This window comes from Pseudopipra pipra, chromosome 3 (assembly GCF_036250125.1).
Source record: "Pseudopipra pipra isolate bDixPip1 chromosome 3, bDixPip1.hap1, whole genome shotgun sequence".
In the NCBI taxonomy this organism is placed as follows: domain Eukaryota; kingdom Metazoa; phylum Chordata; class Aves; order Passeriformes; family Pipridae; genus Pseudopipra; species Pseudopipra pipra.
This window is the reverse complement of record NC_087551.1, coordinates 33,184,379-33,204,784: the sequence shown is the minus strand read 5'-3', so window position 1 is coordinate 33,204,784 and position 20,406 is coordinate 33,184,379. Positions and strand designations below refer to the sequence as shown.

General features: G+C 35.4%; 1 protein-coding gene across 7 annotated transcripts in view; it reads left to right on the top strand.

Moving 5' to 3' along the window:
• The window catches only part of BIRC6 (baculoviral IAP repeat containing 6), a 170,976-nt gene that overhangs the window by 93,326 nt on the left and 57,244 nt on the right, over positions 1-20,406 (top strand). For all 7 annotated transcript variants that reach the window (XM_064648546.1, XM_064648544.1, XM_064648542.1 and 4 more), the window contains 10 exons: positions 1,744-2,000; positions 3,154-3,262; positions 3,743-3,964; positions 6,691-7,471; positions 8,370-8,513; positions 10,104-10,233; positions 13,426-13,557; positions 15,879-16,046; positions 18,602-18,775; positions 20,114-20,310. In XM_064648546.1, coding sequence (XP_064504616.1) covers positions 1,744-2,000; positions 3,154-3,262; positions 3,743-3,964; positions 6,691-7,471; positions 8,370-8,513; positions 10,104-10,233; positions 13,426-13,557; positions 15,879-16,046; positions 18,602-18,775; positions 20,114-20,310 — 2,314 coding nt within the window. The remainder of the gene's footprint in view (positions 1-1,743; positions 2,001-3,153; positions 3,263-3,742; positions 3,965-6,690; positions 7,472-8,369; positions 8,514-10,103; positions 10,234-13,425; positions 13,558-15,878; positions 16,047-18,601; positions 18,776-20,113; positions 20,311-20,406) is intronic.

Sequence of the window (20,406 nt, the reverse complement as noted above, 5' to 3'; positions counted from 1 at the left end):
TTTTTGGAAGTCATATCTAATATTTGTGTTTGCAAACATTTGAGAAATAGGAACTGAATGTTGTTACAATTCTGGCATATCAGCAAGATTTCTTTTCAAAAGCTTTTATTTGGTTAGGTGACATGTTGAGTTTCTTACTCATTTTTAAATAAAAATAAAAAAACCTTAAAGATTTTAAAAAGAAGTGTCAAAGTTTTTCAACTTTGAATTTGATGTGTGGATTTTTGAGATTTTCTTGTTCTTAAATTTAGCTTATTAAATTGTAAAAACTCATTAACTGAAATATTTCATCTTTGAATCTCAGTGTTGATGAATTTGAAAAGAGAGCATTGGTTTTAAAAACCTTTCTTTTTCTGGGAAAAAATTTGAGACATAAGTAAATTTAGAGAACATGAATTCTGCTTAGTGTATATTTAATAAAAGCTGTATAACTGAAATTGGTCTTTGCTCTTGAATAGCAGTAAAAAAAATTTTATAGCGAAATTATACCACTGATATATTTTTACATCAGAAAAGGTTATAATACAGACACACAAGAATAATCAGTATCTAAAGAAAGATTGCAAGTGTATGTTCTTCATGTCTTGACATGTTTTATTGTGGCTTTCAGCTTAATTTTGTAAGTATCTCAAGAAAGTAATGATATGATAGCTATATTCAATAAACTTGGATATAATTTTGGTTTAGACATAACAGAGAACTTGCTCTCTTCTAATTAATAAATCTAATGCATCTAGGAGTACATTATTCCTGAAATAAAATTGTAAGTTTAATTTAAGATCTATATGTAAGTTTGCCTTTTTTTGAACTATGATAAAGGTTAACTGTGAAAACAAGTTAACCTGCTAGTTTAGAATTTGTCAGTGAAATGATGCCATTTATTTTGCATACGACTTAAGATTGCTGTATTGTTCATGATGTTAGTTTGAATAGTAGTGGATTTTATAAATAAAGTCTAATTAATGTGTTTCCAAATTGATTCAATTACGATAGGCTTAGTTCTCAGGATTTATTATTAAAAGGAATTCTGAATGATATTGTCAAAGAATAAGAAAGACATGAGAGAAATGTAGTGGCTAACACATTTTTAATTGCTGTGCTTTTTCTGTATGTATTTTAAGTCATGTTCCTTAAGGTTCAGTGTAAGTTATTGTAGATGTGTATGACCATAAAAGTTTGTAATGTCAGGGAATTTGTTCAGGTGTATAATTTTAATGCCAACTACTATTGCATCTCAGCTTCTTTTAATGTAAAAAAACCAAAAAACAAGGAAAAAAAACCAAACAAAACTAAAAACCAAACCAAACAAACAAAAAAACCCAACAACAATCCACAACAACCAAAAGAACCCAAACCCAAAACCACCCCACAGCCTTCCACTATTATAAACATGTCCCCTTCTATCCTCCCCCCAGTAGGTTGACCCTATTGGAAGAAATACTTATGAGAATCGAGAAATCTTGAGAAACTTTGGTACTGAAACTTGCAGGCTCTTAACTCTTCCTACCCACAAATCCTGCCTTTCTTACAGTCTTAATCCAATGATTGTAACAGCATTACTAATGTTTATTACATTGTTGTCTTACATTCAGGCATTTGCTTTGCTCAGATGGTGTTTGATCATGACACGGAAGTTTTCTGCAGTACTTGTCCTGTAGTTTAATACAGGTAGTTGTGCTATAGATGAAAAATAACATAATAAGAAAATAATACATTAGCTCATTTTTATGTTTTCCTTTTCAGTATTGGATGGTTAAGATTATTACACCACTGCCTCACTCACATAAGTGATTTGGAAGGAATGATGGCTAGTGCTGCAGCACCCACGGCTAATCTGTTGCAGACATGTGCTGCTTTACTAATGTCACCTTACTGTGGTATGCATTCTCCAAATATTGAGGCTGTACTTGTGAAAATTGGGCTTCAGTCCACCAGAATCGGCCTAAAATTGATTGACATTCTTCTAAGAAACTGCTCAGCATCAGGGAGCGATCCTGCAGGTGAGTGCAATGTATTTCTTTTCAGTTGTTGCTTAAAAACATTGCTTGTATAGAAGTACAAGTACAGTATATTTGCATGTTATTTTCAGATTCGGAATGTGGGTTGCCAGAACTTGCCACTGTGTTTTGTTATGCTTCTGAGTATCACAGTCTTTGTACGTGGGTAGTTCTGCAATAGTAGAGCAGTGCATTCAGGATTGTTTTGGGTTTTCGGAATTAGATAATGTTTTGAAGACAAAGAGTAGGATGTGCAATGTATCCTAAGTGTCTCTTACTATAGATACTATGTCTAGATGTTTCAAAATAAAAAGCATCCATAAGTAGTGCTAAGGAAAACAAACAGCAATATTTGGGCAGCAATAGTCAGTATGAATTCTGAATAACACTAAGCGTTGGAAATCTTTGTATGTGGAGGTATGTAATTAAGATAGAACTACAGTCTATATCCCACAGTGAAATTCTGCAGAAGCTGTTCTGTTAATGCACTGAGGGGGTTGTATTTATGGTTTCATACCACTTTGCTGTTTTGTGGCTTTTAAATGAAGAAAACTAAATTCCTGTTTTTCCTTTTTGGAGGTTGCTAACAGAAAACACTCTTTTTAAAATGGCTTCCATGACCTCTCTTTCCGTGAGTTAGCATTTCAGTGTAGATTGCTATCTTTTGCTGGAGTGATGTTAGATAAGAGAGTAGTTTCCGGCAGGGCAGGAGATGAACACGGTGAGAAGATGAATAGGAAATAATCTGAGGAAATCTTCAGCTGTTAGTCCCATTGATGGAAATGGGAGTTAAATAAGCTTCCAGTTTGAAATAAGTGTTTGCTTCTGTGAAGCATGAGGTTTAATAGCTTTATTGGAATTAGTCATGTCTTTTTGGAATATGTTGAAGAAAATCCTACTATGTAAACTTTTAAGTCCTGTATCTGATAAATGTAATGGCTTTTCCTTTCATAGTAAAGCTGAACATTGCATTGAACATACAAAATGCTCAGTTTTGAGGCAGTGGTGTGTTTTAAGAATTGCATCCTTCTGTTAATGGCAAAACTTAATTAAATGTTAATATTGCAATTCTATAATATCATTAGTACACTTAAAAAATATGTATGTAAGTACTTCTGTTATTTCCCCTCCCCTTTTCTTTTTTTAATGCGGCAAGATCTGAATAGCCCTTTACTGTTTGGAAGATTAAATGGTCTCTCTTCTGACTCCACAATAGACATTCTTTATCAGCTTGGAACAACTCAAGACCCTGGAACAAAAGATAGGTAATGTTACTTGGGTTGTCATGTGGAAACATAGACAAAAATAGTTGGCTAAATGGTGCTTGATATTAGTGCACAAAATAAAACTCTTTTGAAATCTGATTGTTACAAGATAGTGGAAGTGCAGAAATCTGGAGAAGCTTTCCTGCTTTCTCTTCTAGCTCTTTGCATGCCTTTTTTTCTGCTCTTATGAATGTGATAAAATTTTGATTTTCAACCGACTTTTCTCTCAAACACTCAGGACTCAGTTACCTGCTATATTTTCTTTTTCTGAAGAAAGTTGATGTTGGGCTATCCAAGATAAGTGTTTTAAATTAATTTTAGCCCTGATCTAAGTCTTGAGAAAACAGAGCTTGAGCTCACTCTTGAACTTAACTTCCAAGGAATAGATAAATGTGTAAATTGGATTACAAAAAACCAGCTAATTTGGTTTTGAGTGTTTCTTTGATCCTTTATAATGTGCAACATCATCTTGCCTTACAGAATTCAAGCATTGCTGAAATGGGTCAGTGACTCTGCAAGAGTTGCAGCTATGAAAAAAGGTGGCCGAGTCAGCTACATTTGTCCAAATAGCTCAACGAGAGAGTATGGCCTTTTGATGCCATCCCCTTCCCACTTGCATTGCGTGGCAGCAATTTTGTGGCACAGTTACGAATTGCTTGTTGAATATGATTTACCAGCATTGCTCGACAGAGAGCTTTTTGAGTAAGTATAGCAGTTTTGCAACACATTATTTTTATAACTGAACTGTTTTGTTCACTAAAATGATACAAATGAGTGCACTTACTCATGTTTCTGTTTATGAGATCTTTTAGTGGACTAATCTTGTTGATATTGTTTGCAGTAATTTTCAGAGTACTTATGAGTGATCTTCATTAGTATACTGTTATGTAAGCATTATTTTATTTGCTGTGGTATCTAGTATCTGCAACAGATAGCTGAAAACTAGGAAGCTGGGGGAATTTTTTTCTTGAAGTTTTTTATTTGGACTTTTGTTATGGCCAGTCTGATTTGAAAAAAAGAAAAGCACAAAATCTGTAGTGAATCTTAAACTATGAATTTGCTAGATGTTGGTAGGTTCTAAAGAGGAATTCACTCTAAACACTAAATATGTACTCTTAGTGACTCCAATTTGAAAATGTATGAATTAATATTCACAATTTCTGTTGCTTAACCATCTCTTCTGTTTAAAGAAAACAAAAAAAGAGAAGCCACATAACTTTGTTTCATGTGCTTTATAGAAATGCAGCTGTTAAATTACTGTATCTAGTCAAGCGTCTTTCATTTGTACCATTGAATACAATTCCAGTTAATGAAAGGAACTTTGCACACATAATTTTGTTGTTGCCCTTTTTCTATTGCCTTACTGTCTCCTTCAGGCACAGACAAACATTCGAACACCAGGAAGTGTATAATTTACAGTTATAGGTACAAGCACATAGAGCTTGTATGTATGTGCAACGTGATGTCATTAGGTTCACGATTACAAGTGAGACATTTTCTGAAGACACTTCAGTGATACTGTCATATAAATAATTGTTAATTCAAAATGAGCTTGTTCATTTTGAGAATCAATTTAAGGATTTTAAATTGCAAGTCAGTCCTTTTAGCAATACGCTTTAACAAAAATACATTTTCAGTATATATTTTCACATTTGAAAAGGAAAATCTTTAACAGACTTCCTACAATGGATTTAGATTTATAATAGATATATAAGTGGGTTTCACAACTGAGTTCCTGTCTTTTGAAGGAGAGTATGTTGTTTTCATACAGGGCAAAATGAAAGAATACTAATAAAACCATTGTACCTAGTTTGACTACTCATGTTGTAGTATAGCCCCATTCCTCTACCTCCTGCCAGATATAAAACTATATCTCATATCAGCCACCATCTGGAGCAAATTATAAAAAACATTTTTTAATAAATGTAAAAACATTGGTGTCAGACTTATGGATAAATAATTCTTCTAATAAAATAACTTTTCATGTGTATTCTTCATCCTCTTTGATATTGTAACTTTTGAAATATTTTAATGGATTCTAGCTATAACTCCCAAGTTTCTTCTTCATGTGATAACTTACTTTTTTCTTGGAAATATTTTCTCATCACCGCCATTTTCCATTTCAATTTTTTTGCTTTGGCCAGTGGATACTAATCCTTAGTTATTTTTAAATACGCATTTGGAAAAAGAAATCTTATTTTACATAGAGCATGAACTTATCCAGAAAATTTTGGCATTAGGATTGTGTGACTGTATAGTTGGAGAGGAGTTTAAGTGTAGCTTAATTATATGTGGACTTTGGGAAATTGTGACTATCTTTCCAGAGTTATGGGTCATTTGGTCACTGAAATGAGTTTTGTGTTGGGGAGGGCTTTTATCAGCCATTCTCTAGACTGGTGATAAACTTTTGGTTAGACCTGTGCTCTGTTCTGCTTTCTCTAGAGTGCCCTTAGTCTAAACACAGAATAACATTTCCATCCAGAAGAGGGAAAAACAATCCTTGTCTTCAAATGGGAATGTAATGTATAATGATACATCCAAACTTACTTAATAACCTAACATTGAAATGGCACAAGTGTGTGTTCACCTTCGTATGTAAATGTTAAGCTAATGTAACTTATATATGGTGTCAAGGTACTGGGAATGCAGTTTGGAAAACTGCGGGAGTTTTTTTAAGTATTTCACCTACTCTAAACAAGTCTGTGTGAAGAAAGGATCATTTCACTATTTTACAAGTAACACTTCTGAAATTTAGGCTTGAATAACAGGAGCTAAATTAGCTTCTGCATTCATGTGGCTTGGATTAGCATTCAAGCAGATAGTACTTGGATGTAAGTGAGGTCAAAGGTAGGTGGGATTTTAATATCTCTGAGGAATAATTCTGTTGTTAACTTGCATCCTAAATTTAAGTTAAACAAGGGGACAGCGAGGGTAGTGTTGTTCAACCAACAAGATTGCTGCTACTTTCCCTTTTTTTTGCAGCATCTTTAGGTAGAAGCCCAATAAAGCAAATCCTAAAAAATTTTGGAAAGATGATAAATTACTTTCAGTTCTTACAGAGGATTGAGACCTGTGCATGTGTGAGATCCTAATAGCTGCAGCACAAAGAGGTTGCAGTTGGTTAAAAAACAGATAAGATGTCAACAACTGACAAAAGACTGAAATCTGTTTTTTGTGTGCAGCATACCAGAAAAGTTGGGTTTATATCTATTTTAAATACAATACAAGGAAAGTAATTTAAGCATACAGTTAAGAAATGCCTTCTGGGTAATCTGGTAAAGTGTCCTGCTTTCAGGCTCAGCACAGTGTTTTACAACAGCATCTACAGTAGTTAATCATAAATATGGACAGATGGTTTATGAACTAATGAAAAAAATGGAAATATGAGTGGCAAACTGTGTATTGACATGATTTTCTGTCTTCTACAGGTCACTGTTTAACTGGTCCATGTCTCTTCCCTGCAACATGGTTTTGAAGAAAGCTGTTGACAGTTTGCTTTGCTCAATGTGCCACATCCACCCAAATTATTTTTCCTTACTGATGGGATGGATGGGTATCACTCCTCCTCCGATGCAATGTCAACACAGACTGTCTATGACTGATGACAGCAAAAAGCAGGACCTTAGTTCGTCTTTAACAGATGACTCTAAAAATGCACAAGCCCCTCTTGCACTAACAGAATCTCACCTGGCTACTCTTGCTGCCTCATCTCAGTCTCCTGAAGCTATCAAGCAGTTATTGGACTCAGGTTTGCCTTCACTGCTCGTAAGAAGTCTTGCTAGTTTTTGCTTTAACCATACTTCTAGCTCTGACTGCACTGCACAATCAATGGATGTCACCCAGGACAGGCTCAGGAGGCATCATGTTCCACAGCACTTTAATAAAATGCCTATCACGGCAGACCTGGTTGCTCCTGTTCTCAGGTTTTTGACAGAAGTTGGCAACAGCCACATGATGAAGGATTGGTTGGGTGGCTCTGAAGTCAATCCACTGTGGACAGCACTTTTATTTCTGTTGTGCCATTCTGGTGCTACCTCTGGAGGACACAATATGACGGCGCAGCAGACCAGTGCAAGATCTAGCTTGCTTTCTTCGACTGTAACAACAGGATTGACCACTCAGCAGAGGACAGCAATTGAAAATGCAACAGTTGCTTTCTTCTTACAGTGCATCTCTTGCCATCCGAATAACCAGAGACTTATGGCACAGGTGAGAGAGAAAAATAATAATGTTTTAATTTATTAGTAGCTTCAACTAACTTTCAAAACTTTCTATGTTTTTTATCTTTCTTTCGTATAATTTGGAGTTTTGTAAGCTGTTATTGACTGGGAAAGTTTTTTGATCTGAGTCTGAAAAGTATAAAAGTGTTTTGGCATGGCCATGCAGTCCTGTGTTTAGATTTGTATTCCTCTTGGTTAAGAGGAATAAACTTTGAACCAAAATGCAAAAGACTGTATTTAGTTGGATAGGTCTAAACTTCTGTGAAATGGACTTTGAACATCAAGCTTCATACACATATTTAATATTAGTCACCTAAGGAAATTTCTTGGCAAGTTTGCTTGTGCAACCTGTGTCCAAGGAAATACAGGGTATATATTGCAGAATATGGCTTTGCATTTGCCATTCTAGTGCAAAATCAGCTATCTTCCTCACATTCATTAACCTTGCCAACCTAGCTGAGTAAGAGTATAATGAAAAAAAGGTTTTTCAATATTAAGAATGATGATGCCCTGGGAAGAGGTAGACCTCAGTAAAAAAATTGGGTCACTTCTCTGTTAATGGCTGGTAGTAATACTGCATTATGCAGTGGGAAATTTTTGCTTTAGAAATTCAAAAGCTGTGTTTCTAACTATTTTATTTTCAGGTTTTTATCTTTTTGAGTAGTCTATGTATTCATAATTGCTTTGCTGTAGTCAGTGTTTAGAACTTTTATATAAAGAGCCTTATTTGCTGCTGGTATTTTCTTCAATGGTGCTCATTTCTGATCTGGTTTGAATGATAACTGGAAGGTAAATCTCAAGCACTGCCTATTGTGGCCATGTAGAGCTGTATTTTAGAGACCTAAATATAGAAATATTTTAACTCTGATGTCATTTTGCATTCTCAGGTTCTCTGTGAATTGTTTCAGTCCTCTCCTCAGCGTGGGAACCTCCCAACCTCTGGAAATATTTCAGGATTTATTAGAAGGCTTTTTTTGCAGCTGATGCTGGAGGATGAGAAAGTGACTTTGTTTCTTCAGTCCCCTTGTCCAGTAAGAATTTTTGATACCGTATGGTAAACACGGAATAAATTTAGCCTTTATAAACTAAGTCTGGGTATATTCAACTTTGAAATGTCACACAGCAGCTTTTCCTGCTGCACACATGAAATTCTGGAAAGTGCTGTTGAATTGTAAGTTGGCATTTTAGAAAAAAATTCAAGGCACTGTGTTAAGATAAAGTCATCTTGTTGAAAATATACTGCTTCTGACAACTGAATTTATCTTACATAAGACTTTTTATAAGTATCCTTACACACTAGCAGCAAATATAGATAGAATATCTAGTCCTTTCAGTAGTCCTTATCAGTTTCATTAAGGATTGGTCATAGTCAAAATTGGCGGAGATCCTTCAGCATTAGCCAAAATGCCATGAATAAATTCTTGAGTGACAAATACTTGAATTAATTTATAAAGCAGATGTATGCTTTATGCTTCCACATGCTTCACTGGAACAGAACTGTAATTAATGTCTGAAGTGTTCTCCATTGAAGGCTGTGAATAAAAAAAAATGGGAAAAACAGAAGTTATTAAAAGATCTGATACTCTCAGCCAGGAAAAAAAATATTTTCTGTTTTGGTTTCTGCATCTCAGAAGTAAAGTACTACATGAGATATATGACAGGGAAACTGGATCAGATAGTATATAAAATGGAAAAGGAGAGACAAATACAGTTTTACCACAAACATTTAAATGTTTGTTTTAACCTGCCTGACTAGTTGTTAACAGGGCCATTGATAATGTAGTAAAGTAACATCAATTTTCTACTAATTTTTTTACATACAACAGATTTTCACAGAAAACTGTTACTAGATATGGAAAAGCAGGAAACAAATCTTGAAATTGTCATAATTCAGTTTCTTCTATTAAAAACACCGGGAAAGTCTATTTTTACTGAGATGATTCCTCCTCTAACAGGAGAAAATCCCTAAAAATAATGTGGATGTAGAACATATACTTCTAGTATATCCAACAGCATAACTTTTCAAAGATTGGATCCCTATTTCTATCTTTAGAGTTCTTACCAAAGCAGAGAATGATATAAAATGTGAACAGGGCTCAGTCTAAAATATAATAAGATATTTGAAATGTTTTAACTAGTCTTGGCTTAGTTATATGTCATAATAGGAAAAAGTAGATATTAAGTCTACAATAAACTTCCTCCTCAAGTCAGAGCAATAGAGAAACATTATCTTCCTCTACTCCAAGTATATTGTGATTTTTCTAATTTAATTTCAGAATTAACTTTTCATTTCATAAATAATCGCAAGTCTCAGACACTCAATTTTTCTCTCATATTACAGCTACGTAAAATAATTGGGTTTTTTAAAGCAAAGATGATATCGTACTGTTTCTGATCCTAAAACTATTCTAGGCTTTCAAAGCAAATTATTTTGAGTTAAAAAAATTAAACTTGTCCTAACTTCATGCATTTTTACTGTATACCTCCAACATGAAAGGATATGTCAGTTTTCTTTTTTAGCACACTAAGAATTTAGCTTCATCTTGCCAAGGTGGCTTTATAAGAGTTTTTATTTCTCAGTGTTAAAGTTATGTTAAATGTTGACTGTTTTTTCCTTTCAGCTGTACAAAGGTAGAATTAATGCTACTAGTCATGTAATTCAACATCCAATGTACGGAGCTGGACACAAATTTCGTACCCTTCACTTGCCTGTCTCAACAACTCTGGCAGAGGTTCTTGATCGTGTGTCAGGCAAGTTTGCAGTAGCTCATGGTTTTGGGTTTTTTTTTTTAAGATACAGTTTCAGAAAAAAAAATCTCTTATTGTTTGTTTGACTATACAAATGATACTGCAAATATAAGTCTTTAAAACACTATGTCTTTCATCCAGTCACTAAAATATTCCCAGTTATGTTAGTTAAATATCCTGAGTGGTGAATATCTTAATCTTAGAATGAATCTCACCTTTAACTTTATTCAGTACTTATTTAATTATTACTTTATTTAATACTTTAGAAAACAAAACTGTATGTTAAAGATTAGGGTTAATGATGTTTTTTAAAATTTTTAAATTTAGTTAAAGAGTAGAATTCATACTGAAGATGTCATGTCCATGCCAAAGCTCTGCAGGTAAAACCAGGCAAGATGCAAGTTGATTCTCCTCCAGTAATAAATAGAGCAGAAATTGTTTGGACATGTTATGTGATAAATCAGTTTTATAAATGTCTAATTAAAAAAAAAAACACCACACACAACAACAAGCCCAGGAATTCCTCTTTATTCTTAAGATGTGGTTCTCAATAATGTCAAAGAAAAGTCAAAGACCATTACAGCAATTATGTTTTTGCCATTTTGGCACACTGAAGGGTGTGCACTTAGTTGCACATCCAGGTATGTGTGTTCTTACAGGTAGGTTTACTTGTATGTGTACTTTTTTGGAAAGTGTAGATCAACTTCTAATTTCTGAGGCAAATGAAGATAAGAGGAATTATTGCTTTTTTATATCTACTGAAAATCCTTACGTTGACATTTTTAACAAATTTGTTAGGGCAATAAATGTGTTACCTAACAAGCTGATAGTACTGAAGTACTCAACTGTTTTAATGTACTAAATGGAAAAATGGTATTTGGCAGAATACTAGATAGAACAAGATGTGCTTTGGGATTTTAATCCAAAAATACTGATTCCTAGCAAAATGCTTGGAGCATTATTTAGCAAGGAATTGTTCACTATTTCTGATAGAATTCTGTATTTATTTACTGTCCGAACACAGTCGTGTGTAGAGTGTGACTAAGGTCTTTCTGACCACAAACTGCACAAGGAACTAATTACTGTAATGGGCGAGATGGTCACTTCATATGAGGTAGGGATCAGTTGTTGAACAGTGACATAAACTGTACTGAATAGCTGCCTTAGTGGTGCATTGTGGTCAACTTGATAGCCAGCACTAATAAGGACTGGGGAGGGGAATGTGATGATGTGATAGACTGTAATGTCTGTAATTGAAAATGGTCAAATGCTTATTTTGTAGGGCACCGTAACTTTGGGTTTTGCTACAGAATTGTTGAGCCCCAACTTAACTCCCATTTTAAATGGAAAGAATTAGTGGAAACGTTAAGGTTCGCTGATGTTTCCACCCCTCACCTAATGTGATTTCTCTGGCTCAAAAACTTTGTGATTCTTGTATGCCATTCTGTGAAGTCCATGGTTAGGACAGAGTGAAGAAGACTTGAATGTATGAGGAGTAAACTGTGTGTTTGGGGTGAGAGGGAGAGAGAAGGGATGGACTGGGTGGGAAAAGAAAGAAAAGACTGTCACCACTGCAACAATTGAAGTCATGAAGATCCTGTGTCAGTCTGTCCCTTGGGTTAACTTCTTTTTTCTTAACTACACTGTTAATGTCTCAAATTAATCATGTCATACTTTCTCCACAAATAAATCACAATAAGCATATTCATTTTGTATGTTTTCTCCCAGCTTTACAAAAAAGGGGGGGTGGGAAAAGAGAGTCTAAAATCATTGCTAAATCTCCTGCTTACATCCCTTCACCATAGGAAGAAAATGTGCAGTACCCTGCAGATAGCATTGTCTAGGATGAGTACCAGTTGCTTTGTATTTCGTGCACTTTACTCTTAAGTTACTGGTCTTGGCTGGTCAGAAAAATTGAACAACAAATCTGGGTATCACCTGAGTAGAAGAAAATGCCATTGCTTAAGCTTCCTTAATCATTTTATTAATGACCTTTAATGGGACAAAGCTAGAGCAACTCATTAAACTGCTAGAGCAGTTTAATAATAATAGTAGGAATAATGATGAGAATTTTTTGAAAAGCCAACACCCAGTCTCATATATGTATAGGTATATATACACACACATGTATATATAGAGAGAGCATGTGTGAATGTTGGGTCCTGAGTAGCAGCAGTTTCACACTCTGTATCTTCTTTGGTCTCCAATACTAATACAGACATAACCAATGTCTTCAGGCACAAATCATAATATATTTCCTAGCAGCCAAACCACATCCCTTTCAGCACCTCATCCACTGGTGACATACAATTAAAGGTAGTTTGATAGTACTTTTAGGTCTTGAGTCTGGTTATACCTTAAAGCTGCTGTGGCTGTGTGGAAACAAGTTAATACTCAGAAGCAATTAGAGAATCATTTGGCCATTTTGGGTGCCAGTGTTGTACCTCACATGCTGTGAAATGGTCCATTGTCACCAATCATCAGTGATTTAATAGATTAGATTAGATTAGATTTAATAACTTGCTGATACTTGTGATCTACACTAATGATTGAATCAAAATGGTTGAACTATAGTAATCTAATGTTCACTTAAGCAAACAGTTCAGGTTTTGGATATGTAATGTAGTTTAGGCATCTTCCGATTTCAAAGGAACAGTCATACTTGCCACTACTGGAATTGGATCAATCTGTAATACAAGATACTCAGACCTAAATAAAACATTTATTTAAATAAGTGTACAGCTGTCCTTAAAAAAAACAAACAAACAACGTTTTGGAATTTCTTTTTTTGTTCCATTTTTCTTGTTGTTTTGTCGAGTTTTTTTTTTTGGTTCATTGGGGTTTGGGTTTGGAGGGGGATTTTTTGCTTAATCTCAGTTTTGGTTGATTGAAATGGTTTAGTGGGTTTTTTTAACATGAATACATTTGACTCAACAAGTAATGGTTTTAAACTGTTACAGATTTAAATTGTTAGATAACATTTTTGGGGAAGAAGGAACCCGAATTACCACAATACATTAATTGATAGATATTTACAAGACTGTTGTTGCCGGGGTTGGAACTCTGAGAGACTAAAATAGTTGAGAATAGCCTTGTTAACAACTTAGAAACTGAAATGAAATCAACGTGATGTCTCAAAATGCTTTTCTCTCCTCTCTTTTTTTTGGTTTGTTTTTTTATTTTTCCCCTCTGTAGATACACCCAGTATTACAGCTAAGCTAATTAATGAACAGAAGGAAGATAAAGAAAAAAAGAACTATGAAGAGAAAGAAAAAGTTAAAGCAGAAAATGGATTTCAGGACAATTACAGCGTTGTTGTTGCTTCTGGTATGTTGGGGGGTTTTTTCTACCTTTTAAATAATGGATCTTTCTCATGCTAAAAGTGTGTGTGGGGAAGAAAATCTCTACCAACAATTAATTTTACTACTAATAATGGTTACAAAAATTGTAGTACCCAATTAATGTAACTGACTGTTAGGCAACTACGATTGGTTCCTGGTAGAAAAGCTGCTTCTAGCAGATTATATACTTTGACAAATTTGTATCTAAGTATGTGTGTCAGTGATATCTTCATTAATACTGTTGCTAGGATATTTTACAGGATTCTGTAAAGACACACCTGGAGCTTGATGGGTATTATTACCTCTACCTTCTTGCAGTAGCTCTTGCATCATTATTTAATCACCTCTACTCCCAAAATATACTTTGGAAATAAAAGGATCCATGTACTGTGTGTAACAACTGGTGGTACTCTGCTAAAAACTGTCACATGGAGATGTAAGCATAAAACCATTCCACTTGGTAGCAGCAAATACTGGAGTTTCTTCCAAAGCATTCACCCTCTAAAAACCTAATGTGAAGAACCTTGTGAAATCTTTCATGTAAACCATTTTCTTCCAAAACTACTGTTGGAGCATATAGATTGAATATCACTGAAAAATTATTATATTCAAAGATTATAGTTCAGACAACAGCTGTAGAGGTTGTTAGTGTTTCAGTTTGAGATTCTGGGGAGTGTATTTGTGAGAGAGAGATTAATGAACTTCAAGCTATTCTTTTCCTATCTGGCTTTCTGCCTTCATTGAGGTACCTCAAGTTCATTTACACTTCATGAAGCATGAAGGAGAGATGCTGATTTCCTTTGACTTTTGGCACCAATATTTCTTAAGCTTTTTATTTTGGCTCTTTAGATGTAGATATAACTTTTAACTCAAATGTTGAATAGGGCTGCAGTTTTGTGGATCTTAGTATATGTTTAAAGCAACACATCTGATGTTAATTACACCACCTTTATCTGACGAGGTATTTACAGTAGGTGCCACTTAAACGTGGTAAACATGTTTTAGGAATATCTATACTATTAATAGGTGCAAGCAAAGGGTTGAAACATGAATAAAGAATCTAGGAAGAAAGAAAAATATTATGCCAACCTTGAAAATAGGACATAGCATAGTCAGTCATATCTCATCCCAGCTGCATTTCTAATTCTGCTGCCTGATATAGTCCATTACATATTAGAAAGAAGCAGATTTAAGTTTTTTCTTATTTTGATTCTGATTTTTTCCAGTTAAGTAAAAGAGTTTAAATGTAAACTTATTTCATTTGCAATTGTTTTTACTACCTGTTTGTGAAATCTTTTCTTATTTTGTCATTGATTTTTCATACGTTCTGGCGATTTTTTAGTGTCCTCAGAGTCTCATGTGAACAGTATTTAACTATTTACATATTGGTAGAATTAATAGAGAGCAAAGGTGGTATTTGGAGCCTGATCTTCCTGAAGTAAGCTACTTTAGTGTACTGAGATTATTGGAGAATGCATTATGTATTTGAGCTGCTCCTAATGATCAGCTGAAACCAGAGTGTATTACAGCATTTCAAGTGTGGATGTTTAGTCTTGCAGTTGCTCTTGGATAATGATGTCAGTCATTGTGTGTGTCTTTGTATCTTGGCCTGCTGGCTTTTTACCTGCTTACAAGGTACCTGCTTACAAGGGTACCTGCTTACAAGGGTACATGATTGTAGTATAATTTTGAGGTACTTTAAGTCAACTTAAGCTGTCCCAAAATAAGGCAGTCTTGCTATGTAAGATCAGTAAGCTTTTATGTACCTATTCTGCCTTATAATTTTCATGTAGTGCTTACTTCAAATGTTTTGAGCTAGGCAACTTTAAAAGCACATTTAAAAACACCGTTCATTTCATATGGTACCGTCGGTACTGCAGCTGAAGTCACCTTCATAGGCCAGACAAGTGGTTGTTACCTGTCTATATATCTGTCAATTTGAAAAATTTTGCCTTTCCTGCTTTCAGTTGAAAAGACAACTTAAAAAAGTTCTATTGTAGGGCCCATTGTGAGACACACTTTAACTAGAGCCGAATCAGAATGGCTTTTGCTTTTTTTATGGATGATATCATCTAGTACAGTTATGGTGTATGTTTGGGGCTTAGGAGAATGCACAGCTTCTAAATGTAAAAATACTAGGATTATATGCAAATATATTTTATATATGAATGCTATTCTGGTATTTGATTAGCCAATGAGGTAAAATTCTACTTTTTTTCTATCATTGAAGGTACTGACTACATTGTATCTTGGCTAACTGAAGGTATTAAACTAGAACAACTTTTGATTTTTTTATTTTCATACTAGGTTTGAAATCTCAGTCAAAAAGAGCTGTTTCATCCACCCCCCCACGTCCACCATCGAGGCGAGGAAGAGTGATGGCAGATAAAGTAGGTTCGTCTTCCTCAGGAGGAGAATCTTCCAGCAAGACCATTAGTGTTCCAGTCTTTAATCTTTACCATAAACTTCTACCAGGTAACTTTAATAATGCATTTTAAACACCAAAATTATGTTTTTTTCAGTGGCTGATACGTCATCAGGAAGTAGTTACAATGCTAATGGCCATCTTTATCTTTCTATTGAGCGCCTTTGAAGTGTGGAGCCCTTCTGGGCTTGTAACGGCTTTCAACTGGAAAGCATTACAGCCTCTTCAACTGCAGCATTACAGCGTCATAGTGGCTTGAAAAAAATAACAATTATGTTGATCTTCCTTGAAGTTTAGTTCCTCGTTCCTAAACTAAATCTCAAAAAGTTTCCACTTTCACTCACAAATGAAAGCAGGGTGGGTTTGTAAGGTGACTCACTTTCCACATTTTCTTTTACCTGCAAGACAGAACTGAACTTATATTAGTGCCCTGCTATTTCATGTTCTGAATGGGCAACCAACTTGCGTTGCTCCCTGGAAGGTTGATTTGCCAGTTCAGAAATATTCTTGAATTCCATAAAATTTGTGTTTTAAAAAACAGCATGTCCCAAGCAGTTAGTCATGTTTTACGTATAGCAGATATGTTCTCACGTTTTTATGAGCTATCTGGACAAAGCTGGTGGCAAGGTTGGCAATCTCTCTTGTATAGAGAGAGATTGGTGTGACTGCTGTGACTTAGATCAAGAAAAACAGGACAGAAACATGCGTGCAACACTTCAATATTATGCAGAAGAGCTTCTATCTGTTTTATAGAATAAAAACAAGGAGCCAGCTAATGGAATTAAGTGGTTAACTTCTGATCAAAGTAATTTTCACTCATAAAATCTTAATTCGAAACTTAGTACCAAATCACTGGCTTTGAGGCTATCCTGACAATTATTATGGGGATCATATACTTGGATTAAAATATCTAAAATTGATAGGCTAAACCTGGTGGGATGAATCCTGTGTCTGGTGTGCCATGATGGATGGTTACAGGCTCTTCAGAAGTGATAAGGAGGGCAAGTGACCGTGAAGCAAAGCATCACCAGCCACTCTAGGGAGTAGGTTGTCCCACTCTGCTCTGCGCTGGTGCAGCCTCACCTTGAATATTGTGTGCAGTTTGGGCACTGCAATATAAGAAAGATATTAAGCTGTGTCCAAAGGAGGGCAACGAAGATGGTGAAGGGCCTTGAGGGGAAGCCATGGGAGGAGCAGCTGAGTTCACTTGATCTGTTCAGCCTGGAGGAGACTGAGGGGAGACCTCATTGCAGTCGACAACTTCCTTGTGAGGGGAAGAGGAGGGGCAGGCACTGATTTCATCTCTGCAGTGACCAGTGACAGGACCTGAGGGAATGGTCTGAAATTGGGTCAGGGGAGGTTTAGGTTGGATATTACAAAAAGATTTTTTTCCCAGAGGGTGGTTGGGCACGGGAACAGTCTCCCCAGGGAAGTGGTCACAGCACCAAGCCTGACAGAGTTCAGGAAGTGTCTGGACAATGCTCTCAGGCACATAGTGTGATTCTTGGGGCTGTCTTGTGCAGGGGCAGGAGTTGGACTTTGATTGTTATGAGTCCTTTCCAACTCAGGACATTCTATGATAGTGCAGTTTTGGAGACAAGATCAAAACCCAGTGCCTATTTTCAGTATCTAGCTGGTAAAGGTAACTGCTGATGGTAATGTAGAACATTCTGTGTTTGTGGTCTGGTTGGTCACGTCTTGTGCAGCAGACAGTTGTTAAAAAAAATAAGCCATGCAAAGCAGAATGATGGCAAAAAGGGCATGAACTTGCACAATGGCAAGGCACTTTTAATTTTTATTTTTAGACACTATCTTCAGTTGAAGAAACAGGCTGTTACTGAAGACTTCTTGGATGTTGTGTAACTTAATTAAGTGCAGTCAGGATGAAATGGGCATGCTCCATCTAAAATATTTCATGTATAAGTCTACTTTTTCTCAAGAAAAATTATTCTGCCTTCAGAGTAACTTGTAATTTCAGGGAAGAACATATTCATAATCAATGAAGTGGCCAAAACCTGGAGTTGAGTAATCGGTTTGGACTGTATTGCATGTGCATTTCAAATCTACATTGCAGCTGAGAAAAGTATTCCTGGCAGTGCCCTTCATTTTTCTTGCTGAGTTGTGTCCTTATACAAGAGTAGTGAGCTATGCTTGAGACCAATAGGACTGAAGAAGAATTGCAGGTTTCTTTGATTTTCAGTTTTTTCCACATCAGCCATTTTATCTAATGGTCACACACATCTCTGCCCTCACAATTCAAAGGTGATGTGTAGGTGGTGTTTAAGAGGAGGGGACAGCCAGTACCCACTTAAAATGCACATCAAATTACAGCCTTAGCCATTTGTTAAATATGCCAAGTGCTTGGTCTCTCAGTACAGAGCTGCCTTAGGTAACATTGGCATAGATCTTTCTAAGGATTGGTTCCAAACTGATGGGACCCCTTTTCACAAGAGAACAAATGGTAAAATTAAGGCCTTGGTTTGGAGCCAGATAATATTTAGTCTATTTGGCATCTATGATGCAAGTAATGAACAGCACCTGGATATGTATGTTAAAAGAACCCAATCAGAATTTTCCTCTCTGACTTGATTCCATTGTTTTTTAGGTCAACCATTACCAGCTGAAATGACACTTGCCCAGCTTCTGACTCTGCTGTATGACCGTAAACTCCCTCAAGGATATCGATCAATAGATTTGACAGTTAAACTTGGTTCCAAAGTCATCTCAGATCCAAGCTTATCAAAAACAGATTCATTTAAACGTCTTCACACAGAAAAAGGTGAGTGTTCTTACTTTTTTGGTATATTCCTTTTTAAAATGTTTTAATTTTGGACAAAAATTGTTTTGATTTTCTTGATAAGAAACAGCAGTTTTCTGTATTTTATTGGATGAGTTTCCTGAGCCATTCTTTTCTAGACACATGCTAAACTTCATGATAAAGTACAAATTCATTGCCTGTCTGTATTATAAGATAGACCAATACAGTTGTTCTGGTTTCACTTTTATTTTCATTGTTGTAGTGTTGTATGTGATAATGATTATATGATTTTATAGATACAGTATATTTTATTTCTTGACATGTGTAGTAGTTCTCTGTAGTAAGTGTTTGTCCTGATAATCAGAGCAGATTAAGTAAAACAAGAGTTGTTTGAAACCATAGAAGTTATAGAAGCCTGTGGAGTTTTTTATTGCAACATCTTTGGGTGCCTAATGCTGCTTTGAAAATGGTGATTTCTCTCAAGCCCATCTAAGCAGGTCTTATAACTCCAGCTTTTAAAAACATTATTTTTAACATTTTCTAATATGGTCTATTTCTTGATAATGTTTTTGCCAATTGCTTGCAATCTACTTACTGGGAAAGTGCTGGGGGATGGGAAGGGAGGAGCTATATCCCAAGAATCTGTTTTGAAATATTTTTATATCATTCCTTTAGGCAAAGACTTAGAGAAATGGGACCTTGAAATTAAGCTAATTGTGATCTGCTTCTCATCAGCCTGCTGACACAGCATGAAATTCCAAAGTTAATCATTCAGCTATTTCAAGACAGAGGCTCCTTTTAATAACTGTTCACTTGGTAGTCTGTTTCTAGAAAAGATAAGAAACAAGTGCTGAAAAAAAATCTAATTTTTTTGATATCTGGCCTGAAGTAAGTATTTCATGACTCTGTATAGTGGCTGGATATACAGATCTCTTGCCGTATTGAGAGACCATTCTTTTTCAAATCATAATTTTGTTCTGTTTTGCGAATTATTTAAACTCTAAACCGACAATAGATATATTACTATTTGAATAAAACTCAAAAATCATTAGAGGAGATTCAGTTTAGGAGTTGAGTTGCATGCGAAGACATGAAGGTCCTCTGAACTTCTATTAAATTATTAGGCACTTTTTTTTAAAACTTGAGATGAATACATGGATCTGCCATCAGTGGCAAGAGCTATCACTGATACTTTTATTTTCTTTTGATGTTCTTGCCCTCATTCATTTCAGGTTCTTGGCTCAGGTTTTCCTTGTGAAAGAACCAATACTTCTGAAGTTCACTTTTAAATGAGAACAAAGAAATAAACACGGTATGGATGATGATGTATTAATTTCTTTTACCTCTGTGTTTTTGTAGAGCATGCAGATTTACTGGGACCTTGCCCTGAAGATGAAGCCATCAGTCCTGGGGATGAGTGTATGGATGCAGTTCTAGATGAATCGCTTCTTGAAACCTGTCCCATTCAGTCTCCACTGCAAGTGTTTGCAGGCATGGGTGGATTGGCTCTTATTGCAGAGAGACTTCCTATGCTTTATCCTGATGTAATTCAGCAAGTGAGTGAAAAAAATAAGTGTCAGAACACATGTTGAGAGTATTTTGTTTGTTTAAGGACAATATTTTCCTTATATTTCTCCATGGTTCAGTTTAAC